General features: G+C 44.4%; 1 protein-coding gene across 1 annotated transcript; it reads right to left on the bottom strand.

The window, feature by feature from the left end:
* Positions 1–697: 697 nt before the first annotated feature.
* Positions 698–27,691, bottom strand: LOC121310061 (alpha-actinin-2-like). The gene is made up of 21 exons (XM_041243268.1): positions 27,319–27,691; positions 13,301–13,415; positions 12,524–12,643; positions 12,234–12,320; positions 11,694–11,781; positions 10,372–10,450; positions 9,202–9,283; positions 8,275–8,360; positions 7,585–7,677; positions 6,667–6,897; positions 6,432–6,579; positions 5,976–6,126; positions 5,449–5,557; positions 5,164–5,304; positions 4,695–4,877; positions 4,475–4,609; positions 3,576–3,755; positions 3,268–3,414; positions 3,017–3,082; positions 2,283–2,441; positions 698–1,572 (listed from the first exon to the last, which is right to left on the bottom strand). Exons 1-21 carry the CDS (start codon positions 27,448–27,450, stop codon positions 1,414–1,416), a joined length of 2,691 nt encoding a protein of 896 aa, XP_041099202.1. The 5' UTR covers positions 27,451–27,691; the 3' UTR covers positions 698–1,413.

Raw genomic sequence — 27,691 nt, 5'->3', positions numbered from 1 at the left:
TACAGAGCAAGTCCAGCACTGATCAGATTAACAGTGACCTGAGACCACTGCAGTGCAGCCTCACAAACAGCCTGCTGCTACAGACTTGGAGACTGTGAAAGAGGCGAGGAGACGAGCCACAAGTGGCAACGATAACTTACTGAACAGTGGGTTTCCGATATATATTGTGTGGCTTGAGGTTTGCCTGCAAGGGAGGGCGTCTTTGCTCAATGTTGTCCGTACAGCGTCTCTCCCTCACGTTCACCACTCCCATTGTACAGACTGTCCCATAAAAATCAGGCTCAGCTGTTAATATCGGTTTCAAGTGTGAAATGTCTTTAAGCAAAGCAGAACTCAGACGGCTGTGCGGTGCTGATAGTCGAAGGCATGTGGCCGCCCTATTTAACAGAGAACGTCCTAATCGGCTTAATATATGATATTGCTGGTGATGCCTTGCTTACAGGACACCATGTAGAATTTGAAGCCTCCTGCAGGTATAACTAAGTTGCTTAAGAAGAATAGCTTACAGTCTGAGCACAGTATTACTGGACAATGGAAACACCACATCCTAACATTAAATCAGTCCTATTCTCTAACAACGGCCTTATAACTTCCCAGCACCTTCAAGCCACGCCCCCTTTCCTCTCTGGGGGCGGGTCTTATACCACCATTGGTTAGCCTCGTCATGTGATCATACATGCAAACCAGGGCTGCAGAATTGAAAGCTGAGCTCCATTTGTTTATTTAGCTTGACATTGTAAAGTGCAAAGTTCCTGCAACTAGGTTTACAGAATCTCATCTTCACTAAAAAGGACCTGACCGCAAGTCGAGATATATATTTCTATGTTTATTGCAACGAGGTTAAGGAGAAGTTACATAGCTAGCATTTCTAAAACACTGCATGCATCTGCAAAGATAATAATAATCCAGTGTTAGGCAAGGTATTTTATTTCTCAGTTTCCATTATTTTACTTTTTTTTTTTTAAATCACTCTTAAACTCAGCCTGCCCTGATCACGGTTCACAGAATTTAAGCAGCTAGAATTACAACTTTTCTTAAAACACAGCCAACTGTATATACCATATAAGCAGGTCCCTACTTGAATGTTGTAACCACATCAAAGTTAATCTGGAGTAAATTTAATCAGCTTTTTACTATTTGATCACACAGCCCCTTGAATAAAAGTAGATTTTTCCTCGTCGATGACATTCTGTGATGATGTTACAACTTCATTCTAGCAGGGATCCCAGTAATTACACACATTGGTGGTAGCAGTGGGATATGTCTTTGCCAACAGAATTGTTGGCAGCTATAGGATCGCTACACTTTATATATTCTTTTAGTTTCTTGTTCGCTAATGGGGAGGGCAGGTGTCTGAGCAGCGATTCTTTGTTTAAGGGTGGAAAGGGAGAAGGGGACGGGAAGGGAGAGGGTTTACAAGTCGCTCTCTCCATAGAGTGCACTGGAGAAGGACATGTAGTCCAACGCCCCGTTGACAGCGTCGGCTCCAATGTACTTGGTCATCCTGCTGATGCAGTACTCTGCCTGCTCTGGGGGGAGCTCACGCCTCAGCTCGTCCACCGTGATGTACGTCTGAGAGAGAGAGAGAGAGAACAAGGTTCATCAGTAACACAAACGCAAGCCAACACAACTGGTTTTCATACAGCGCCTTTCATAAGTTATCACAAAAAATATGCTGAACAATTAAGAATAACCCAAAATCAAAAAAGCCACCACCCACGGAGAAGGAGCAGGCGCATCACCATCCAAACAGGGTCGGGGCAAGTCCTGCTTTTCAATTCCAATTCCCGTTCCCTTTCAATCAATTCCAGCACATCGTTGATCGAAACTGCGGCTAGCAGTAAATCAGCTTCTCAGTGGCAGCTAATGACTGCAATTGAAGTCGCTGTTTGTTGGTTGCTTAAGTCGGCTACAAAGGAAAGCTTCTGAACAATCCAAACCATCATCTAAAATATCAACTCCTGTTCCTTCGAAGGACTGGGGATCGATTTCAAAAAGGTATTGGAAACGAAATTGAAACAGCCAGTCAAGTTGACGGTACAATGAAAAAGTATGCCTTACTAGGATGTAGAATTGTGAGGGCCCCATTAAATATTATTTTTATATTATATATATTAAAAAGAGGGTTTCTCCAAACAAAGTCTGAGCACCTCCGATCCCTACGACCCGGACTCAAGTGATAAGAAATGTCCTTTGGGAAGCTCTGCCGCAGCTCAGTCCGCGGTCGTAAATCTTCCTGAAAAGGGCAGTCTGTGAATGGCAAGGCGCTTCTCGCCTCTCACCTTGTCTGAAGCCAGGATCTTGAAGGAAGCCATGACCTGCTCGGCGGTGTCCGTCTCGCCCGTCTCTCTGGTCATGAAGTCGATGAAGGCCTGGAAGGTCACGACCCCTGTGTTGTTGGGGTCAACCAGAGTCATGATGCGGGCAAACTCCACTTCACCCTGGGAGAGAGAGGGAGGGAGAGAGAGAGTGTGTTGGAGGTATGGTACATTTTATCAATAAAAACACCCAATTCCCATAAAATTCCTAATGTATATATTTTATTTTGCCCTGAGTGTCATCATGATCAAGCAGGTCCCTTACCTGAATGTTGTAACAACGTCATCCAAGTTCATCTGCAGTAAACTTAACCTGCTTAGATACTTGGGTTACTTTTTACTATTTGATCACCGAGCCCCTTGAATAAACTTTCTTTTTCCTTAAAAAAACTTTTATAGATGACATCCTGACAATGTTACGACTTCATTCTAGCAGGGATCCCAGTAATTACATGCATTGGTGGTAGCAGTGGGATTTCTTTCCTAACAGAATTGGTGGTAGCAATAGGATCACTGTACTTATATTTTCAGTTTTTTTGTCTTGTTCACTAAAGGGGGAGGGCAGGTTTCTGAGCAGCGAATCTTTGTTTAAAAAAAACGATTAGGGGGGGTTATCCCCCCCCCCTTTCAAATCAATAGAGCTTTGAACATTCGATCAAACGGAGGCTCTGATACTGTGACTGGCCTCTTTGTCTTACCAGATCGTAGCCCATGGAGATGAGACAGGCACGGAAATCGTCTGGGTCCATCATTCCATTCCTCTTCTGCAGGGGTGAGAGGTCAGAGGTTAGGACAGGAACAGGAGACAGGAGGCAGCCGACATAACTACACACTTTTACATAACTTGCACTCAGTGTCTGAGAGTCTCTCAGTGTTACAATAGAGTCTCCCAGTGTTACAGTGCAGTCTCGGAGTCTCAGTGTTACAGTTCAGCCTCTCTCTCTCTCACCCGGTCGAAGTGGTTGAAGGAGGCTCGGAACTCATTCAGCTGCTCCTGGCTGATTCCCTTGGCGTCGCGGGTCAGGATCTGGTTCTCCACCTCGTTGATGGTTCTGGCGATGGTAGTGAGGAGCTGCTCCCAGCCCACACGGATGTGCTGCAGAGAGGGATAGTTATTCTCTCATCTCCTTGGAGTGGTCTATATATAGACTAGTTAGTCGTTTGCTTGCTGAAGGAGAGGAGAGGGGAATGTGTATCTGGGTACCTCCTTGTGGAAGGAGGGCATGGAGGTAGGGAGTATATAGCATGTCTCTGTACCTCCATGGTGTAGTTGGTGTGCTTGTTGTCGAAGATGAGGGCCTCCTGGATGAGCTGGTGGTCTCCCTCCAGCTTGTCGATGTTGGATTTGTAGTTGATGATGCTCTGCTCGTACTGCTTCAGCTGGTTCATCTGGTCCTCCAGAGAGCTTGAGATCTCCACCGAGATGTGTCCAATCTCCTGGAACACAGAGCAGCACGGCAGGGTCAGCGCCACCCCACTGCATTCTCACACAGCACGGCACGCCAGGGTCACCCCACTGCCCTATCACACAGCACAGCATGGCAGGGTCAGCGCCACCCCACTGCTCAACTCCCATGCATTAAAATATTGTAACCAACACAGCTTGAAATGTATCCAATGGCAAAAAACGATCCCGTTCACATTTGTTCACAAAACGGGATTCATATACAACTAGACCAAAAAGATCTAAAGCAAACCAGTGCACAAATGAGGTCTGAAATCAATAACACCCATTCTACAGTACAGGACAGAGAGCAACTCCCCTTCTGGTGAGATTGTGCATCAGGTTTATTTTACTGCTTTTTTTTCCCCCCCATGTAATATGGTACAAATGAAGAATATTCTAACAGGAGAAAGCTCTTCCTTTTGGAGCAGCTCAGCCAATATGTTACATTGTATTGCTTAATTTCTACACCACTTATAAAAATAGCAAAAATAAACTTTAAAAGCTACGAGTCTACCGGCATTTGGAAGACGCCCCACGAGCGCGTTTTAGTTCTGGATGACATTACACACATAAAAAAAATGAAAAAACACAGAGTTCCTTTCAGAGTTAGAGTAAATGCTTTGAAGGCAAATGTATAGGCAAGGCAAATTGTTGCACTGTGCAGCGGAAAACCACGTCAGCGGCGTTTGCTTCCGAACTCCACTGGTACCTCCATCTTGGTCTGGATCCAGGGTCCGATGATGTTGGCCTGGGCAGCGAACTGGCGCCTCAGCCTCTCGTTGGCCTGCTGGCGAGCCACCTCCTCCTGCAGCATTTGGTCTCTGTGGGGGACAAGGTGCTTGACCTGTGGGAGGGAGAGGGACAGGGGGTGGGGTGAGAGCGGTACCCTGTAACAATGGGGAGTCTGGCAGGGCAGTAATGATACTCACAGCCTCCCACTTGTTGACGATGTCTTGGGGGGACAGGTTGGTGTAGGGGTTGATGCCGGACAGCTTGATGCCGTAGGTCTGTGCGATCTTCACAATCTCGTTCTGGATCCCCATGGTGGCCATGCGCTCCTTATCAGCCTCGGGCAGGGTGGCTTTGAACTGCTCGTGTGCTGTGATGAGACTCTAAAGAGCAGGGAGAGGAGAGGGGGGCTCAACACAGCCAACTACACACACACTCACTCCATCTCTGTATGCCTCCTCTCCCCTCCCTCCATCTCCCCTGTCCCACTCTCTCTCCTTCGCCTCTGTATGCCTCCTCTCCCTCTCTCCCCTCCATCTCTCTGTTCCTCTCCTCCACCTCTGTATCTCTCCTCTCTATGCTCTCTTCTCCCCCCTCTCACTGTCTCTCCCCTCTCTGTCTCTCTCCTTCGCCTCTGTATGCCTCCTCTCCCTCTCTCTCCTCTCTCACCTGGATCTCCTCGATGCTGTGCACGATGAACATGTCCTGCAGGTCCTCCATCGCTCCGTCCATCCAGTTGTTGAAGGGCGCCGCCCTCTTGGCAAACTCCAGGTACAGCTGGTCGATGGTCTCCCACAGCTTCTCAACTCGCTGCAGGCAGGAACCATGACATCATCCCATTAAAAACCATGACATCATCCCATTAAAAACCATGACGTCACCCTTGTTAAAAACCATGGACGTCACAGAGGCGACAGGAGAAGGAACTGAAAAGCCGTCGGGGTGCTGCCCTACCTCCAGGGAGTCTCTCCTCTTCTGGGTCAGGGTGCCCAGGGTGTCCCACTGGTCACAGATGCCCTGGCAGCGGGCGTTCACAGTGGATGCATCGTGATAATCCAGCTCACTGGAAGAGACCGAGTGGGTTGAGAGACAGACCCCGTCCCTTTAGAAACAGCCTCTGCCACTTAGAGGCAAGCCCCTCCTTAACTAGACCAGCCCTGCCTCCTTTTAGACAAGCCCCTCCCTGATTAAACAAGCCCCTCCTCCATTCAAGATGAGTTCCACCTCCAGCTGGCAACATGCCCCTCTTTCACGATTGTGCGAAAAGTCACCATCATCCATCTTCCCGTCTCTCTTTCTCGATGTCCTGCGAGATGGAATGAGCTCCACTCTGCCCCAATTATAACCCGGGTCACTCTGAAAGATCCCCTCTCTTCCCTCACCCCCTCCCTTACCCCTTTTCTTAGCCCCTCCTGTGTGCCTTTCTCTCTCTCTGTCTGTCTGTCCCTCTCTCTCTGGGCGTGTCTCAGTGTGTGTCTCACTTGAGTTCCTGTGCAATGGCTGCGATCTGCTCCACTCTGTCCTGGTGTGCTGCCAGGTCGCTCTCAAAGGCCTCGTGTTTCCTCATCAGCGCGCGGATCTCCATCAGGGAGCAAGACTCATAGTCCTTCTGAGACAGCAGGCCCTCCTTGCCTGGGGGGAGAGGGGGCGAGAGAGAGTCATTACAGCCCCGTGATCACACTGCACAAGGCTGCTACCCCATGCTGCACCTCAATATACCCCAAGATAACAGTGTGCCCCCTGGAGGAGCTAAAGGACAAGCTCCCTCAGCCAAGCCAGTTGGAGATCCATACTGTACAGTGGCCTGGTCTATCCTATTACACCTGTATTTGAAATGCAGAGGTCGGCTCCATACTGGCAGGGGAAGCACTGGCAATGGCAGCGCTAATATAAGAGCTCTAGTCTCTCTCTGGTCTCTATGGTCTCTGGTCCCTCACCGTCAGTCCAGGACTCGTGCAGGGAGCACTTCTGCTTGAATTTCTCAGCCAGGTGATCCAAGCGCTCCAGCCTACGAATCTCAGTGAGGAGCCACTCCTCATACCCCTTCTCCACCTGCTCCAGACCTTTCCACGCATTTGCAATGTCCTGCGAGGGGATGAAGGGGGGGAGAGAGTCAGAGAGGGGGGAGTCAGAAAGGGGTTTGGGGTGCGAGGTTTGGGGGGGTCCTCTTACCGAGACCATCTTGCCCTCGGAGGGCATGAAGGCGGGCCGGTTGCTCAGTCTCAGCTTGGTCTGCAGGGTGTTGAAGTTGATCTCCAGCTGGCACTTCTCCTGCACACGGGGGGGCTTGTGCACGCGCCGGTAATCCCGGAAATCCTCCAGCTTCTGCTGCATGGCGCGCATCGTCTGCTCCGCCACGCGATTCTCCAGCCACGGGATCGTGCGCCGGATCCACTCCAGGAGCTGGAGACAGAGAGAGAGGAGAGGGGAACAGAAGGACAATTATAAAAACGAGAAGAGCTAGCTCAACCGGTTCCTGGTAGCTGATTGATCTCAAAGCTTTCTCAAGTCAGGTCTTAAAGGATCCCAGTGATTCTGCCTCAGCAACGTGACTAGGTAACCCATTCCATCCCCTCACCACTCTCTGTGTGAGGAAGAGTCTCCTTCAGCAACATGACTAGGTAACCCATTCCATCCCCTCACTACTCTCTGTGTGCAGAAGAGTCTCCTTCAACAACATGACTAGGTAACCCATTCCATCCCCTCATCATGTGTGAAGAAGCATCTGCTTCCCTCTGTTCTGAGTCTCCACTTACAACCATCTTCTGCTCCTTGTTTCTGTGCTGCTCTTAAAAGCACTGAACAGAAGAAAAGTTTGGGACCGAGAAGAAGTCGTTCATTTGCCCCTACTAGGCATAGAATCAAGTCTTTAAAATATTCTCAGTGTTTTAGATCCTACTATATCACCAGAGTGCTTCCTCCCTTCTGTTCTACACTCTACTCAGCTTCCAGTCACACCCTCTTGTTGTTCTCTCTGTGCTGAATTTGAAGCCGTGTCTTGGGTTGACTTAATCAAGACCTTTTAGGATTGTAAAGAATTCGATCAAGTTTAAAATTGTAGGCGATGCAAAACATGTGATCCCCCCGTACCTCGCTGGCCAGTTTCTCGTACTCCTCCATCAGCTTCTCGTTCTCCTGATTGACAGCCAGCACCTTACAGATTCTGTTAGCTGCAGTCTCAGCCTGGAGTGGGGGGGTGAGGAAGACAGGCATTGAGAAGACACAGCGCCCCCTAGTGCACAGCAAACACTACGGCGCACAGCTGTGTTAAAAAGGAAACTAACAAACAGGTCTCGGTATTATCATGTTTTAATCTATACCAAAAGGATCTAAAAAAGGCAGACAGCTGCTAAAATAAACACAGAATACATTAAACGAAAATAACCATAAGGACACCAGAAAGTTAAATATCGAGGTGTGTGTCGATGCTAGGGGTGGAGTGATACACTTATGTCACATTGACAGTATCACGACATGCAGGCTGAGATATGATATGTTTCACAATAGTGCATGGGATGTTCCTAATAGGGCTACTTAAAGATTAAATATTTTGTTAAAGAACCAATCCTACATGAGATAGGGAGAGTATGCATTCATCCCAACTGTAAATCACACTTATACAAGAACTATCTGGCAAACTACAGTATACTGTGTTGGTCCCGTATCACCATACCTCCATTACGATAAGTCATGTAAAGCAATGATCCTGATTAATCGATACACAACTCTCTCTCTTTCTCTGTGCCAATGTCTCTCTCAGTGTCAGCGCGCCTCTCTTACCTGTTCTGCCCCAGCGAAGGCATGGTAGAAGCAGGACACGTAGGTCATGATGGCTTTCTCATCAGGCTTGGGGGTGTTCACAATATCTGAGAGGAAACACACACATTCATCACACCGCATGTCAGAGAAGGGCTTTAACTCCCCATCACAGTCACCCCAGAACCAGCGGTCTGCTACAAGCTGCAAAACTTCAGAGAGACCATGGCCTCTACCCATTTCCATAACTAACATACAAAGGACTTGTATACATCACTGTGTCTGTGCTCCCTAATGAACTGGCCTTGGGATCCAACAACATGATTATGGAAGCTACTAGAAATTTCTTTAGGGCAAAAATGTAATTAGCCTACCCAGGCGATTCAGGGATGGGAATAAGACTCCCGTTCCTCCACAGCTTGATCCATTCCTGGTTTTACTATGAGTTTAACAACAAGACCTTGTTACATATACACTCCGGCTGATCAAGCTTGCAGTAAAACCTGGAATGGGTGGACCTGCTATGCAACAGAGTCTTATTTCCATCCCTGCAATTAATCTGTTTATGAATGTTTCAATTAGGCCTGCAAAACTAAAGCCATGGCATCATTCACTAATTGTTTTCCCATGGTTATAATACGCATTCAACATAGTTTTTTCTGAATATGCTTTACCAGACCTCTCTGTGCTTTACCAGACCTCTCTGTGCTTTACAATGCTTCCCTATGCTTTACCAGACCTCTCTGTGCTTTACAATGCTTCCCTATGCTTTACCAGACCTCTCTGTGCTTTACAATGCTTCCCTATGCTTTACCAGACCTCTCTGTGCTTTACAGTGCTTCCCTATGCTTTTCTATACCTCTCTGTGCTTTACAATGCTTCCCTGTGCTTTACTGCACGTTGCTGTGACTATCATACTGAACTGTTAACCAGACTGCTCTCTGCTCTCACCCTCAGCGTCCAACATCTTGGGGATATCCAGGTACTTCTCAGCCACTTCGAAGGCAGTGTTCAGGTTACCAACAGGGTCATCCTGGGAGAGAGACGCCAGTTATTACTCTCTGTGAAAGCTACAGCGTCACAGCCCTTCCTCTGGTCGAGAGTTGCTTCGTGAATCAGTTTCTGGCTCAGTTGTCACGAACTGGAGCGCTGTGGCCTCAACAGAGCTCTCGGATTCATGTCTGCTACCCTCCGAGTACATCTGGCACAACAGGGTGTAACCATTGACCTGTCCCCCCTGCAACACTGCCCCTAGTGGAAGTATGAAATAGCACATCTGTTTGGCTCTGATGTATTCCTTCCATTCACTAGGGTTGTTGCAGGGGGGGGGGACAGTTTAACGGTTACACCCTGTTGTGCCAGTTTAAAGTGTGCAGCTCTGGCCTAAGGTTTTGCATCCCCCTGTAGAATGAACACCTTTTGCTTCATAAAGTCGAATGAAATCTGCTGAATAGTGTTGCGTTAACATATTGAATTACACACCAGCGCTTCGTAGTTTCCCATACACTTCACGAAAAACTGACGCAGTTGAAGAATGTGACATTTCGAAATCTAACATGAAATACTATCATTTTGTAGTTTCTTTGATTACATGATGTTAATAAAAGATCTAAATTATGTTCAATTAGTTTTTATTATTATTATTATTATTATTATTATTATTATTATTATTATTGTCTCAAGCCTAAAAGTCTAGGTGATGCTAAACTTTTGGCCATAGCTGTACACTCTAAATACAGCTAGCACACCAGGGTGTAACCATTAAACTGTCCCCCCATGCAACAACCCTAGCGGATGTAGAATTCTCTCTGTAGACATGATTCTGAGAGCGCTACTGAATCCACAGCCGTGCTTTAGGCTTCTGTCTTTTAAAAAAGTGACCAGGGAAATCGATGACTTCTAGTCAAGATGTTTGTTGCTGAATTCTAGAAGGTTCTTATAGTAATACTTTAATACTGCTTAGTTACTATGCCATGGCTGGTTTATCTAGTTAAGAGCTGGGGAGTGGGGTGGCTTGCTGTTCAACTCCGAGTCAATTCCATGTTTTCAATTTAAGGCACTTTCTCACACCCTTGTGACACAGTGTTAGTGAGCTCGCTGCTGGCAGTGGAAGAGAGGCACCTTTCTCAGTTTGGAGTAGTCGATGAGGTCAGGTCTGTGTCTGTGAATGAGAGCACACAGTGCCAGACCGTCCTTCCAGCTGACAGGAACAAGCACGGCACAGCCAGGGAGAGGAGATCGACCAGGCAGACAGACAGACAGAGAGAGATGACAGGAGAGAGAGAGGGGAGAAAAGGAGATTGACCAGGCAGAGAGAAAGAGAGAGAGAGAGTAAAGGGAGAGGACAGGGAGAGGAGAGAGGGGAGAAGAGGAGATTGACCAGGCAGAGAGAAAGAGAGAGAAAGAGGAGGAGAGATCAACCAGGCAGAGAGCAACAGTACAGGGTGAGAGTACAGGGAGAGGAGAGAGGGGAGAAAGACAGGAGAGAGGAGAGAAGAAAAGAGGAGATCGACCAGGCAGAGAGAGAAAACAGAGTACAGGGAGGAAGGATAAGAGAGACAGGAGAGGGGGAGGGAGAGAGAGACAGATGGAGTACAAGCAAAGGAAAATGTGGAAAGAAAGATCAAAGGGATGACAGTAAGAGTGAGAAAGAGAGAGGGTGACAGTTAAAGAAAGAATGTGAGATAGAGAACGAGACAGAGAGAGTGAGAGAGAAGAGAAAGGGATTAGATTGGAAGTCAGGTGAAAATAAACTGAAAAAAAGCATTCTAACTGAAGACAGGAAGATTCCAGATTCAAAAATGTTCTACAGAATCAAAAGGACAAAGGACTAGTAAGGAATTCTGTTAACACAGGATTTTAAAAAGTAACAAAGGAAAAAAAACAGACTTCATTATTATGAATGAGTCACTTGGCAGACGCTTTTATCCAAAGCGACTTACAGAGACTAGGAGGGTGAACTCTGCTTCATCAACAACTGCTGCTGCCGCTGCAGAGTCTCTTCCAATAGGACCTCGTTCATTTTACATCTCACCCAAAGACTTCTTGTGGAAATATCTGCCTTGTTTTAAAACCTACGTACTGATCCTGCCTGCCTGCCACACTCTACACAGTGACCACTGCTTTGATATTACACACAACTGCACCAGATTGCATGTGACTAACTGGAACTGTTCAGCCTTAAAGCAATTACGAGGACTCTCTACAGAGCACAGTGTGGAATAGTGACGGCCGACATGGCTAGTGGACTAATGTCACACGTCATGTGACTGTGGTCGTGACGTCACCGTCAAGCGAGCGGGTTCAGGACGGACGGGAAGTGCAGTTGTGATCCGCTCACATATAAAATGATATTTTGGGACTTAAAACACATGAACGCAATTTAAAAAATACAGCACAGTGTTTACGAGAAGAGTCGCGTTTATATCTGTGCCACGCCCAACCTGATGTGGAAGTTCTGCACGTTGACATTCCTGTAGGGGGCAGTCTTTCTCTGGCACCACAGCAGCAAGCCCTCCTTCGCCGAGGTTTCTGAAAAGGCAGAGCAAGGAGAACAGTCAGTGACACAGAGAGAGCCGAACTAGCCATGTTGCTGAGGCAGAATCACTGGGATCCTTTAAGACCCCCACCACTCTCTGTGTGAAGAAGAGTCTCCTTCAGTAACATGACTAGGTAACCCATTCCATCCCCTCACCACTCTCTGTGTGAAGAAGAGTCTCCTTCAGCAACATGACTAGGTAACCCATTCCATCCCCTCACCACTCTCTGTGTGAAGAAGAGTCTCCTTCAGCAACATGACTAGGTAACCCATTCCATCCCCTCACCACTCTCTGTGTGAAGAAGAGTCTCCTTCAGCAACATGACTAGGTAACCCATTCCATCCCCTCACCACTCTCTGTGTGAAGAAGTGTCTCCTTCTTTCTGTTCTGAGTCTACACTTAATTTCCAACTGTGTGTGTCCTCACCCCCGTGGCCCCACTCACCCTCCACGGAGATGTCCTGGATGGCGAAGCGCAGGATGATAGTCCAGATCATTCCCAAGGTCATCTTGCAGTTTCCATCAACGATCTCTGAGGGAGGGAGACAAAACAGCAGTCAGGTCACACAGCCATCCTTTACTACTGGTGTGCTGCAAACACTACAGTTCAAACCCCCTAGCCCCCTCACACCGAACACAACGCACTAATGCCAAAGAAGGCACGGCTGAGAAGGTAGTCTCATGCTGGATGCCACGCTGGCGTTTGAGCAGTTTTTGATGCATACAGTTCCTCACCCTCTGCTCCGATGGACACCAGCTTCACCCCCTTGCTGCAGATATAGTCCAGGGCCTTGTTGACGTTGGCGATCTTGTGGAATCGCATCTTGCCCTTGTCAGGCTTGGGCAGCCTCTCACCTACACGGAGACACGACAGTAAATCAGACCAGCGCTGTAAAGGGCAGGCAGGCTCCTGCTGCAATAACAGCCAATAACAATAACAGCTAACTTGTCAGCATTCAGAGACCTTTTTTTCTCTCAAGATCGTTGTGTACAGCTAGGGCCAAAAGTTTTGCATCGGCTAAAATTTTAGGACCGAGCCATAATTCAAAACAAAATAAAAATAATAATTTAGATCTTTTATTTAACATCATGTAATCAAACTGCACAACGATATTGCAAAGGTCTACCGGAAGCCATAATAGTAGTACAATATTTAATCTGAGATTTCAAAACCTCACTTTTTACATTTTCCAGTTTCTCGTTAAGTATATGGAAAACTACAAAGCAGTGTGCAATTCAATATGTTAAAGTAACATTATTCAGCAGCTTTCATTCCACTTTATGAAGCAAAACTAGAGGGTGGTTCTACAGGGTGATGCAAAACTTTTAGCCACAGCTGTAGAACCAGACACTTAACTATCTGGTCAACTGTTTCCATTTCAGATCACAGTCGTATAGTTTTGTGTTTTAAAGTTCTTAACGCAGGTTTAACAAGATCAGAAGCAGAAAACATTGCAAACTAAATGAACAGCTGGTTCTGGACCGGGCCAGATTCAGATCTGCGTGTCTTACCAGAGATGACCTCCAGCAGCAGCATGAGTTTGAGTCCATTCCTGAAGTCCTCGTCAATGTTCTCGATCTGCGTGCCCGCCTTGCGCAGGTGAGAGTTACACCAGGCTGTGAACGTCTGAGAGACAGAGACAGGGAGGGGTGAGCGGGACAGCCGTGCTTAACCCCTACAGCAATGCGTCTCAAACTTTTTGGACCGTGCCCCACTTCCTTCCTCTTGTCTGTGGTAGAAGACGCTACTCCCGGTCCTCCACACACACGTACATATACTGAGGGGGGAAAGCAATCAATCATGCCTCTGGGTTCTCTGTATTTCGCTGCTGTTGGGTTTGTTTCTTTTGCACAGACCAGCCATCGCAATAAGATCAAACTTAACACTGCAAATAACGTGTCCAACCCTTACTAATGTGGTAAGTTGATGAACTACGTACCTCAGATAGCAGCGGACTTCATCCAATTATACACAAGCTTTAATAAAAGGCACCAGTCTCGTGCACAGCGCCCTCTAGCAACTTCGACATGCCAGGAGGTGGCAGCAGTAAGATTTGCTTGAAGTTAATACATATAGGTTAAGATGTGCACGGTAATTAAAACTAGAAAAAGATCTTGAACCTTCTCATCTCCCCACCCCCCAGTTTGGGAACCACTGCCTTCGCGTACACCAGGAAATCGAGCGCTTGTTCAAATGGTTTCTTCTTCAAATTCATTGGACAGCGACTCAAGCATCACAAGGAGGAAACTGACAGTTTGGACGACCGGATCCAGCCTGTCAGTACATTTTAAACCCGGTTTCGTGCGCCTTGTTGCAAAATTAAGAAAGTTAGCATCAGAGTAATCAAGGGACCCAGGGTGTACCAGGAGAACACGCCCCACACCAGGGTGTGCCAGGAGAACACGCCCCACACCAGGGTGTGCCAGGAGAACATGCCCCACACCAGGGTCATGCCAAACCCAACTGGGTAGACTGTGTCTTTAAAAAGCTGAGACTGGGGGATGGTTGGAATGCTCCTGCTCATGAAATTTGATGTAGCGTGGAAGGAGAGACAGGCGCACAGGTGTTCCCTCCTTCAAATCAATCCCTCTGCCACACATCACCAAATTTAGACAAGGGCCCGGGCCAGGGCTGGGGAGCAAGGAGGCTAAATCAGTCCGCTGTGGGACACCCAGGAACAGCTGAGAGAGGAGCAGGATTCCTGAGTCAGCCCCCACACACACCCCCCTCCTCCTTCTGCCAGACTCCCACAGCAACATTTTGTTCCCTTCCACTAGCTTTCAACTGAGACATTTTAGCTAAAAAATCAGTAAAGGAAAACATTGGGGTATTGGGGTATTTATTGATAGTTCTTCCTCAGTCTGTCTCCACCTATCGATTCAATATTTTTTCAGTTCTCTAACCTGCATTATAACTGGGATTTGTAGAGTTTAAAAATACTAAGCCATTTAAATTCAGTGACAAAGTTTCGACTGGAATTCTTTTTCAACGTCTTGGATCAAGGCGTCTGCCAAATAAATAATAAAAATAACTTGATGACGAATGGGGGCAAAGCGCAACCAAATCCAGGCCAGCAGTCCGAGAGATAGCCTTTAGCACCTCAAGAATTTGTATTGAAGAATGGCTGTACCAAGTTTCACCACAAATCAGTTCAGCAGGTCTAGCTAAAAAAAAAAAAAAAAAAAAAAAAAAAAAAAAAAGCATGTTCTACAGTCTGTGCTCACGGCATGCTGAATCATTTCTTGGATGTTTTATAAAACGGATTGCAAACTTTACCAGCTCAACCAATTACTGTCTGTGACACAGGCTATCGATTGAGGGTCGACACCATCGAAATGCAGGCGATTGTAAAGCAAACAGAATTAGTGAAAGAACCCACTGCCTCTTCTCACCCTCCGGGTCAACCGAGTTCCATTGTAAACCTCACCTACAGCCCGTATCTGTCACTGTGATGGATCAGCACCCTTCACAAAGCACTCAGCTGTGTATTAATAGTCAGGCATGATTTATATTCGCCGCGCAGCCCACCTGCTCCCTGTTGATTGTTAGCAATGGGAATGCGTGCCTCGTGTCCTTTGTTTATTAACGAGGTGGAAGCCTGCGGTGCGTTAACCCGGGGTCAGCTGAGAAGATAAGCATGGCTGGTGCTCCCTGGGATAAAAAAAAAATCCTTCTACGCGTTTACTGCAGTAATATTACCTTCTTCCAAGGTGATATTAAACACTCACCTTATTTTAGAAGGTTTGCCATGTTAGATGCTTTACTAGACCTCTCTGTGCTTTACAATGCTTTACCATACCTCTCTGTGCTTTACAATGCTTCCCTATGCTTTACCATACTTCTCTGTGCTTTGTAATGCTTCCATGTGCTTTACCATACCTCTCTGTGCTTTACAATGCTTCCCTATGCTTTGCCATACCTCTGTGTGCTTTACAATGCTTCCCTATGCTTTACCATACCTCTCAGTGCTTTGCAATGCTTGCCTATGCTTTACCACACCTCTCAGTGCTTTGCAATGCTTGCCTATGCTTTATTACACTTTGCTATGGAAGCTTTTATAAGAAGGTACAGATGCTGTAGTTCACGGACTAGAACCCTGAAGCTGCTTATCCTTCAGATCACTCAGCTACTAGGAACCAGCTGAGCTCAGACGGGCTGAATGGCCTCCTCTCCTTCGTAAATGCTCTTCCACACGACACAAGCTAGCATCTTCTCTCTCGTTACAGCAAAGAGCGCTGGTCTCAAGAGAGGTGCAACCTTGCATTCTGGGATAACTGTCAGTGCTGTAAAATGCTCTAGAAATCCAGGGTATGGACTGATCAAATCAATCCCTATCAATCCCATATAATCCATTCTCTAAAACCCAATTTTCCATTTAAAAAAAACAAACTACCTCTCTTCAAGATGTTCTCATGATTGTGTTGCGATAGCCCCAATAGCCCAGCCAGCGCTGCTTGCTGTGTGCATCGAAACATAGACCGGGCACAAGACAACCCCACAGATTATACGCTGCCCCCTGGAGACCTGACCTGCATATCAGATCCACAGCTAACATTAGAGGAGGTGCGTGGCGGAGGTATGGGAGAGATCCACGGATTCAAAACACCCTCAAAACCCTGAGCGGAGCAGAGCCAGCCAGCTTCCAAACGCTCTCCAAAACGACCAGAGGAATTACTGATTCCCAAGCCCCTCTTTGTGGGCTCGAAGCGGTGGACAGAAGGGGCGCCCTTTCAGCCTGATCGCTAAACAATGTCTCAATGGGGCTGGCAGCCTGGACAGCCTCGCAGTGTTTATTAAAGACTTTTCTAGTTAGGAATCAACAGCAGAGCAGCATAGAAACTACATGCACAAAAAATAAGCTTTAGTCACACCTGAACATCTTGCTATGAATTCAGTAACTCCTCATCAGAAATGCTGTTTTTGCGTCACAAAATGATTTGGTTTTCCTGGCTTTTGAGCATTTAATTAAAATCCGCTCTCCTTTTTCCCCCGCTTGAGATCCAGAGAGAGATTGACGCCCTTTCCCCCTCTCTCTGCCACTGCCTATTGATTTTGATAGTTATTAAATGGATTTGGTTTTGATTGCCGATATCTTGCGCCCTGTTGATTTAGATTTCCTATGTGGTGTCTTGTCGTCTCTTTATTTTTGATTGCTCTTCACTTAGTGAGACTCGGTTCTCTGTCTTCCTCAGTCAGTGTGATGTTTTGGAGGGTTCAGTACAGAAGTGCTTGACGTATCGATGTTTGCTTACCAAAAAAAAAGTGAATGGAGAAAAAAAAAATAGCTTATTGAAACCCAGCAGTACAAGCAAGAATGAAATAGCGCTGCTACAGATAGTCATTAGACATAATTATCACTTGAAAATAAATACAGAAAGCGTTTGCCTTCCTGACGCACTGCCTGTCACTCTGTGTTTAGGAACCTGGCAGCCGGTTTAGTTTGCTTCCAGGTAAAGGATTGAACACACACTGCATAGAGCTGCACCATTTCTTCAAATGTCTTCAGTGAAAAAGACACCAGCTGCTGCATCAAAACATCATGTCACGTTTTTCAACTGTTGTCAGTTTTTCGTGAAGTATATGGAAAACTACAAAGCGGTATATAATTCAATATGTTAACATAACATTATTCGGCAGCTTTCTATTCGACTTTGTCAAAGATTTTGTTTGAAGACTATGTGCCCCACTATTACAAACAATAATAATAATAATAATAATAATAATTTAGTAGCAGCAGAACTAGCAATAATGCTTACTGATTGTATTCAGATGGCGCTCTTAATTAGTCGATAATGATCGCAGTATTTAGACCCAGCAAGAACTTTGGTTTGGGTTCCTTACTTACACTTACAATAGCAGCGCATGACCCTGCCTGCTTCACCAGCACTCTCCATGCTCCTGGAGCTATTAATAAACAGAGGTGGAGGGTTATTGATTATCAGATTATCAGGGAGCTCTCAGCTGCCAGCCTCCCAGAACCAGCACTACAGAGAGCCTGCCAAGAGGAGAGAGAGAGAGAGAATTCACACCAGGGGGCAGAGAGACAGTCTGTTCAGCTGATCCGAGCAGCACAGGGGTGCATTTCTGTGTTGATTCACTAAACGTTTAGGATTAAAAACGTTTCAACTTTAACACACCGGGGCTCTTTATGGCCACTCACACCACGAGCAGCCCCTCCATTAGCTGTTACTGTCTCGTTATCCAGCTTTAAACGTGGCAGTGAGACCGTGTCTACTTGGAAGAGACTTTGAATAACGAACCTGACACTGCACACGCTGTGCTGTGGAAGCACTGCCCCGGAGCTCTGCGTCTGGAAACACGGACAACGGTTTAAAGTTTAGGAACAGTCCCAATCATTCAACTGGAATGAAACAGTGCCCAACCCAAATGCCAGCTCTGTTTTAATACTGAAAATAGGAACAGACAGGTATTTTCTTAGTTTGCAACACCTGGCACTGCCTCAAATAGACTCACACAGACACACTGCTGTTTTTTATAAAGTCCCCTGCATTTAATCATTTGAAGAATTTAAACAGTGTTGGTACCGAGTTCTGTCAATGTCCCGCACCTTGCATACACTTTCCACAGAATGCATCCAGACCTATAATATAAAGCATTCAGCAATGCTAGAAGGAACTTGACACATGCATTAAGAAAATTATTCTTCTGCTTTCGAGAGGCAAGAAAGTGTTCGAACCACGTGTTCGGTTTCGTGGTTTGAAATTCAAATTCAATGCTTTGCTTGCCTTTATAGTGTCATTTCTGCAAATGACAAATGTTTCACTAGAAGTCTTTTTCAGTGTCTTCAATGTGAAAGAAAAAAGACTTCTAGTTGAAACTTTTGTCATTGAATCTATGAAGTTCCTTTTAGTAATTCTGTCCAAGTAAATGTGACCAATTGGGCCGATAGGTTATATGTTTTATAGTTCAAATTAAATGAAAAATAAAAACGAATCTAAAATTACATGAACTAATTACAAAACGGTACCTAAATCATTTTTCAAAACTTCAAACTTTTGCCAATTGAACTGTGCATGAACCTAAAAGACTTCAGCAAACTGCAAACAGAACATAAAGGGTGGGAAAAAAACCCAGCAGGTAATAAGAGATGTACTATTTGAAGCTAGATGGGTGAGATGGGTAATGCATACAGAAGAATTTGGTTTCCGTGCCCTTAGAGATTATTTCGTATCGATAATTTGTAGCCGCTGTAAAAACTTGTAAAGAGAAAGTGTTATTGCTTTTTTTAAATTTGGAAAAAACAATAAAGACAAAACGACATGCTAATGCTTAGAAAACTAAAACGACAAGCGTTTCATTTCTAAATTTAGCAGTAGTCCGTCACAGATGGCTTTCGAATCTTGCGTGAGCGCTGTGATTTTACACAGTGCCACCAGAGGGCAGTGTGGAGTAATGCAGGGGTTGGGTGTGGGCTTGAGGACGAGCTACCTCTCCCAATGCAAACTTCTAGCAAGCACCGCTGCTGCTGAACTCCGGCGACATCACTGTGCACGAACTACAGGGCTACCCAGATGGGCGTTCACATTCCCTGCATAGCACAATTCCTGCGCTCTGAAACACTGATTATCACAGCTACATCCGACTGAATCTCAATTAGAATTTCACAATCCTGGCTTCCAGCTTTTAAAAAGTACCCCATGAGGGATGGAAACGACGCTCCCATTGCATAGCGGTTTGCTCCAGTCCTGGTATCACTAGGAGTTTATTAAGACACATCTGGGCTTGTTACATATACACTGTGGCTAATCAAGCTCTTGGTAGCAAAACCCTGAATGGATGAAACAGCTGGGCAACAGGAGTCTTACTACCATCCCTGCACATAACAAAACAAATATAATCATAAGGCTAACTGATGTACTTTGGTATTGCATGCAGCTTAGAGAGCCTTCACTATTCACCGTTATAGTTTCACAGGGTCCTTTTAAAGCCATAAACTAAGTTTAATCAAATCATCCTTTGAGACAAACTTGGCATTTCTTCCAGCAGTTTATCACCACACTTTGTTATAAGGGGTTACTAAAACCCTTTCCCTTTCTCTCACTTCTATACCCTAATTAAGTTTTCTCCCACTCTGAAATACCTGCATGAGCTCACCCCCCCTCCCCCTCCCACCTCCTCCACAGAGGTCCTGACGCTCAGAGGCAGTTTTTAGAAGCTGCCCTACAAGGGCATGGCTTCTGGAATAGAAACTGCCATCTGATCGCCTGCTCTCTCTCTCTCTCTCGTTCCCTTGCTCCCTCTCTGAGCTCCTGTCCTTTCAACCCTGAAGACTGTACAGTCAGCACAGACCCCCCCCCCTCCCCCTCCCTTTGACATTTTCAGCCACACTGTTTTTTGGAAGGGGAGGGAAGGGGGTGGAATGGGTGCATCCAAATAAAATAAAAGTGGAATTCAGCTAATAAAAAGGTTACAATGTCCTGCGCATAGCTTTGCTTTATGAGCAACTGTTGTTCAGCAGAACTGCAGGCACTAACAAATGAGTTACACAGAACTTCAGAAATCCTTAGAAAACTAGGCGGAAAAAACCTTTACGCACCGAGAAGGACCAGTAAACGTTGGTCAACTTGACTTTTTTATACCTAGTTTGACCTAAACAGTGCGACAGCTTCCAAATCTTTTTTGAACAGAAAAAATGATGCACTATTATGTTTTTTTGGATTAAAAATAAAAGCTGAAAGGTAAAAGTAGGACTGAATAGACAACCCTATATATATATATATATATATATATATATATATATATATATATATATATATATATATATATATATATATATATATATTATGTCACCTTTTTGCTCGCCACACAGGCTCTCACGGGTTCTTCTCCCTTCCGAATCACGACCCAACACACAGGATTCTACTGAAACAGCGCTCACGCGCACTTTTAATAAACACAAAATGAAATAAACACAAAACAAACACCTAGCTCCTATTTGGAGCACTCGCTAAACATAAACAGGAACCTAACTATCATGCAGGACAGCTAAACCGTTTACCTGCCACGAACATTCAAAAACACCCTTACGCAATACCTCAATACGACTGCTCACTCACACAGTCGGGCTCTTCTCTCAGCAGCAGCCTGGAGCAGACTGGCTGCCTCTCAAATACCCTGCACCTGGCTCTAATTTACAATTACCACCAGGTGCAGGGGATTATTAAACAATAAAACAATTACACAATTAAACCCCATAACACCCAAATGTGCATTCTCACAAGGTTTTTAGCAGGGAAGGATTTTAACCCCCTCCCTGCTATCTCACAATATATATACAGGACATTTCTGACATGATGTCCTAATATGCAATATTATGTATATGTAAAGATGTATTTACTTTTACACTGACATTTTGAACTACAGGGTGATTATAAAGTCAGTTTATCACATCATGATCTATATGGTGCGTCAATCACACTGTACTTCTCTTATGGTTAAAAACCAAACACACCAGAATCCCGCATTCAAGCTTTCTAAAAATCTACTGTTTAAAATACCAATGGAAGGTCATCAAATTCTTTCAGCAGCCTCATATTTCCGTCTGTAAAACTACAACACAAAACTAAGGAAGGTTTCTATTTGAACGATTCCAATAACGACAGTACGAGATCAAGCGAACTTAACAAGACCAGGAAGAAGTATTGGTAAACAAGAGGTCAGGGGGTTCAGAGCTCTGCTGAAAGGTCACGGGGTCACGTGATTTTTTTCTGGAACCAGGAAGACAATTTCCTAACAACGATTGTTCTGCAGCACCGAGAGGAAATATTGGATCAAGAGCCAGAACAATTGTGAGTAGAAAAGAGTAGAAAACTGAAGCTCTGCCCGTATAACACACACCTGTGAATAAAAAATAAATAAAATCACCCTAGAAATCATAGTTTTAAGCGAAAGCACGGCTTCCTAAAAAAAAAAAAAAAAACTCTATTACTTTATTTGAAGCTAAAATTCTGGTGTTTAGGAATCTAAGGGCTAATATGCATCAAAAATAAAGCTAATTTCTACTATACCCCACTCACCCTCCTGACAAATATTCCTATACATTCATATAGGATTGTTTTAAGGCGGTATTGAAAATATTACACTACCAGTATGTTTAATGCGCTTTCTGGCTTGTGCACACATTTAAAGCAGCTATTAACACAACCGTACTACCTTAAAAAAAAAGGTACTTTTTCCAAGAAGGCAATCCCATTTAAGTTAATCTAGATTTTGTCTTCGACTCAGCAATATGATTTATGACCTCCCACCGCTGCAAGTATTAGTATGGCTGTTTGGTTTCAAGCAGGTTTGACTGGGAGAGGATCCTGCGTCCCTGCTGCTAAAACTGCTTCGCGGAGGTCTATGCACTGCATTTCAGATGCCACAAAAGGAAAGATAAAAGTAACAATACAGTCGACACACTCGCAGTAAACAGACTGCATTATTAAGTCTCTCTTGAAGCAGAATGCGTTAAAGTCTGTGATAGACTGTGTTTAACAGGCTTCGTTACATGTCAGTGTACAATGATCGGGGGCATTTTTAAACACACCCACAGCATTTATCTTTTCTTTTCTGTATCCAAAGCCCATGCTTGGGTTTATGATGCTGTTCAAGCACCATCCACTAGGGTGCGCCCTCTCCATGCAAACTACACTTGCATTGAATGACAAAAAACGATACAGCAACACACTGCCGGCTCACACTTTGCTATTGAGACTGATCAATGAATCCCGGGGGCCTGTTTTGCAAAAGAAGCCAACGACAACAAGCGCTTTGTGTTTTCCATATAGACTTACTTCACAAAAAACTGACAGAAATGTAACATTTTGAAATCCAACATGAAATACTGATATTATGGATTCCTGTAGACTTTTCCTGATCTCATTTAAACAGTTTCTTTGATGAATACAGCCCTATTTAAACAAGAGGTGCCAGTGCAAATAATGGAAAAGAAATTAAAAATAGTTTAACGAGCAGCACGCTCAGAACACTCGATTCTGAAAATGCCTTTAAAGATTGCGAAACAGCTTTTAAAAATACCCCCCAAAAAATTAAAAATAACAGAAACTAAGATAACTGTTAAACATTATCTAATGCCAACACTGCATAAAACACTCCTTTCAAATTATGAATGATTTTTACCTGTTTCCATGTATTTTATTTTAATAAAAGGTGAATGGTGACACGTTTTACATATGCAATATATATATATATATATATAATATATACAGTATAGCGTTACCCAACTAGCCAATTAGAGCACTTTATTACAACAAAGTCAGAGGCTCTATATTCTCAAAACTTTTATAACCAAATAAATAAATAAGATTATAAAACCAAAACCAAAAGAGTCTGTTTTAATGAATGAATTAATGTTTGACACGTTAGACTACTATGAACTCCCAACTCCATAACTTTGCTTGTGTGGATTATGAATTTATTTGCATGGATTCCATTGCATGTTCTCGCCACACTGCTGGTGTAAGAATGGGTTATTCCTTATGGACTGAAGTTAGAGCAGAGTACGAATGAACACAGAGTGAATATATTATGAGACTGGAGTTACAGACCAGTACGAATGAACACAGAGTGAATATATTATGAGACTGGAGTTACAGACCAGTAAGAATGAACACAGAGTGAATATATTATGAGACTGGAGTTACAGACCAGTAAGAATGAACACAGAGTGAATATATTATGAGACTGGAGTTACAGACCAGTAAGAATGAACACAGAGTGAATATATTATGAGACTGGAGTTACAGACCAGTAAGAATGAACACAGAGTGAATATATTATGAGACTGGAGTTACAGACCAGTAAGAATGAACACAGAGTGAATATATTATGAGACTGGAGTTACAGACCAGTAAGAATGAACACAGAGTGAATATATTATGAGACTGGTTTTACAGACCAGTAAGAATGAACACAGAGTGAATATATTATGAGCCCAATGGCTAGCCAGTGTTTTTGCGCAGTTACATTTCAAACCCAGACGTTAAGATTAAGATTTTGTTAGCTGAAAACGAACTGTCCTCAGCAGTTTATCTGGAAACGTTTTCACAAAGGTTTTCCAGGCAATGTATTTATTTATTTATATTAATATGAGACTAAACGCTTTTATCATATTATAATGACTATACAAATTGTTAATCGTATTATTATTGATGATGTAATAATATATTTGTGTTTCTATATGTTATGTAATGCAATTAATATGGTAAAATCTAATGTGAGTTTTAGTAACAAAACTTTAGACAAGTAGTAAAATGAAATAACTATTATTCATTGATTTGCTGTTGTATACTCTATTAAAACACAACTGTATAGCAACACTTCCTAAATACGAGAGTACATTGCATTAAAACACTCCATCCTGATATAAACAAATAATCATAATAATATTGATTAGGAATATAACATTGTGAACATACTCTGTGTAAAGCAGACCTCCCACGGGGCTACAAAGTTATGAATCAGGCAACAGGTTCACCATTTCAAAGCAAAGGACTGAACACTACCACCTGTCCTGGAGACTAAAACAGCGTCCACGGCGGGTGGGCGGCTGGGTTTGTTTTTAAATGACGTTTTTTTTTTTTTTGTATGCGTGTATTTAGAGCTAGGGCTGAGAGCTCCGTCTCACACTTCCGATACACCAACCTTTCAGCTCACCACCTGCTGCGCTGACTCGCCTGGGCAAAGCGCGCTGTGCGTGGATACTCTCCTGCATCCAGCACCGTGCGTAACGAGAGCGCATCCCGAGCGGCAGCGCCCGTTTCCACCGCGTCTCCATAGATCTCAGCGCCCCTAAATAGATGCTGATCAGTCCAAGCGCTTTCCCTTAAGGGACCGTCTATTTTTAGGCAGGCCAGTCAGAAATGTTTTTTTAAAAGTTTCAAATTGACACGGCGATGCGATTGGTTTACAGGGCCTACACACCGCGCGTGCGTAAGAGTTATACACATTTAAATAACTGTTTATTTAGTATTATTAAAAGTATTGATCCACACATTCCCGTCCCCGCAGCTAGTCCGGATCAGCATGTTGCTCTCTGTATCCACTTTATTAGGCTCTGCATTCTAACTTATTATTAGGTGTGAATATCTTGTAACTTGAGAACCGTAGGCGTGTATTGACATTAATTGCCAGAGCTGAGTGACGAGGATTATATGGAGATAATGTCATTACTACTTCAACCTAGAGGCTCGTTGTTTTAATACATGTCAAGTGTTTGACCACAACGCTTGATATTTGAACCAGCTAATTTAAATTCGCTAATATGAAGTATACTCCTTCAGTGATTCTGTTCGCTTCCATGTTGCGTCACGTATATAAAACCAGCTCTTGCTCACTTCTGGTATTACACAACGTGACTCCGTAGAAGGCATGGCAGCAGAAAGCACTGAGCGACGAATATATAGAGTATAGAAGAAATGAAATCTTTAAGAGTATCAGAAACCTGGACCCGAGGACACATCTGGAAATTAAGTGGACAAATAGAAGGAGACTCTTCTTCACACAGAGAGTGGTGAGAAGATGGAATGGGTTACCTAGTCATGTTGCTGAAGGAGACTCTTCTTCACACAGAGAGTGGTGAGGGGATGGAATGGGTTACCTAGTCATGTTGCTGAAGGAGACTCTTCTTCACACAGAGAGTGGTGAGGGGATGGAATGGGTTACCTAGTCATGTTGCTGAAGGAGACTCTTCTTCACACAGAGAGTGGTGAGGGGATGGAATGGGTTACCTAGTCATGTTGCTGAAGGAGACTCTTCTTCACACAGAGAGTGGTGAGGGGATGGAATGGGTTACCTAGTCATGTTGCTGAAGGAGACACAGAGAGTGGTGAGGGGATGGAATGGGTTACTTCTTCACACAGAGAGTCTTCACACAGAGGGATGGAATGGGTTACCTAGTCATGTTGCTGAAGGAGACTCTTCTTCACACAGAGAGCGGTGAGGGGATGGAATGGGTTACCTAGTCATGTTGTTGAGGCAGAATCACTGGGATCCTTTATGACCCGACTTGACAAAGTTCTGAGATCAATCAGCTATACTAGGAACCGGATGAGCTAAAATGGGTTGAAGGTAGTTTGCGTGTGTTCTAAAACACAGGAAACCCATATTTACTAATTAGAAACATATATTGCGTCCTTAAATGAAGCCCGCCTGTCTGCCTGTATCGGGGAGCAGTCTGTTTTCCTGTGACCGTTCGTCTCTTTCAATGTGTTGGTCTTAAGACGTTCACAGATGCCCACCACGACAGGTGGAAGATGGCCGATATTAAGTTTCACTGCGAAATGAAACAGGCGCTATATATACACAGTGAGATCACTCCCGGGGGTTGCGGTGTTTCACAGCTTCTTGTGCGCAAAGCTGCCGTCGCGCAGAAGATATGATGGAGGGGAGGAGGCCGGGGCTGTTTACAGCTAGCGAGTGTGCTATAAACCTGGACAGAGCTATAATTCACAAAGTGGGCAAGCTGCCTTTCTTGCCAGCGTGAGCGCGTATCCACGGACAGGACGGCAGGGAAAGGAGTTACAGTATTGGGTTTGGAGCCCTGGGAATTATTTTTAGAAGAGTCGTCTATTTGGAACTGAAACGCTCATTAAAATCATCCCCCCCCCACCCCCTCTGCTCTAGGGGAAAGGGGGGGGGGGTTATTTTCTACACTATATTAAGGACCACAACCCTTTTAAGATTGGTGGAAAGTTGGCAACTTTTAAAAAAACACGTAACTTTATTCCAACCTCTAGGTAACGCGATCTCGCCTCCTGGCTGCTTAAAAGACCGCTGAGCTGATGTCACCTCAGCCTTTCATCTTATTTATTTATTTAGTTTTTAGCGCTCAGGACCCCTCCCCCCTCTTCTGTAAAGAAATACTCTGAGCCCGTTTAAAAACGCGAATGCGCGACAAGCACCTTTCAAACAGCAGCCGGGTCTTGTCAAAGACATCGAAACAGCGGACTGGAACCCCCGGCCCCTTCCTAAACTCACTCAGCCGTTTACAAACGGGACGTCTCACCTCCTTCCAATTTAAATAAATAAATAGATAAATAAATAGGCTGTTGAATGCAAAACAGTACCCTCTGTATTGCGAACAAATTACCTCGGGTTTCCATTCGATTTATGGCTAGCCTACATGAATTTATAAATACACGATGAGCTATATGAAATATTAAAGACAGCTTGGCAAACATATTTAAAAGAAAAAAAAAAAAAAGTTTCCAAACTGTACTGACATTACTAATAATATTAAAACTTGTATAAATCTTAGAATGTTGAAAATAATGAACAGTATTTACATTGTATATATATATATATAAATTAGTCTATAAAATAAATATTTAATATATATATATATATATATATATTACATTTAATCAGATCACATATTATTTATTAAAGCACTGTTTATGTTATTATTATTGTAATCATCCAAAGTTTGCATGCTGCAGTGTTTTCCCTATAGAGTGCTGTATGGGTAGTTTGGGTCTGGCGATGCCAAGCTTCGCTCACTGCTCACCTTCCTCTGTTGCTTCTCCCAGGCCGGGTCAAGCAAATGGTCCCGGTCCCAATCATCCTCCTGGACCATATAATCCTCCGTCGACACCACATAGCTGGTGCTGTACTGCACTTGGCTTTCGACTTGTGTCATTATGCCTCTCTCTTCTCTCTCTCCCTCTGCTACCCTGATATAAGGTTCTGAACACACAAGAACGTTACTCTCCTACCTAGTTTAATCAACAGCCTCCAATACGCAAAATAAAAGACCCTCCGAGCTACAAGATTGCTTTTTTTTTTTTTGGCTTGGTTGTGGTGCTTCTGCTGCCCCGCTGGTGTTGCCCCTTGCCAGTCCTGTGCTCCTGGTCAGAAGTGACACACGTGACCGGGCCTCA

The sequence above is a fragment of the Polyodon spathula genome, unplaced genomic scaffold (assembly GCF_017654505.1).
Source record: "Polyodon spathula isolate WHYD16114869_AA unplaced genomic scaffold, ASM1765450v1 scaffolds_1708, whole genome shotgun sequence".
NCBI classification, from domain to species: domain Eukaryota; kingdom Metazoa; phylum Chordata; class Actinopteri; order Acipenseriformes; family Polyodontidae; genus Polyodon; species Polyodon spathula.
Note: the sequence above shows the minus strand (reverse complement) of the source record. Positions and strands in the feature narration are given on the sequence as shown.

Bases quoted from the DNA above. Each gene is read 5' to 3' on its own strand.
- LOC121310061 (XM_041243268.1), bottom strand. From the start codon at position 27,450: ATGACACAAGTCGAAAGCCAAGTGCAGTACAGCACCAGCTATGTGGTG. The intron at 3,415-3,575 runs GTACAGAGACAT...CCCTCTCTGCAG, and splicing joins ACACCAACTACACCATGGAG to CACATCCGTGTGGGCTGGGA. The intron at 2,442-3,016 runs GTAAGACAAAGA...TCTCTCTCCCAG, and splicing joins TCTCCATGGGCTACGATCTG to GGTGAAGTGGAGTTTGCCCG.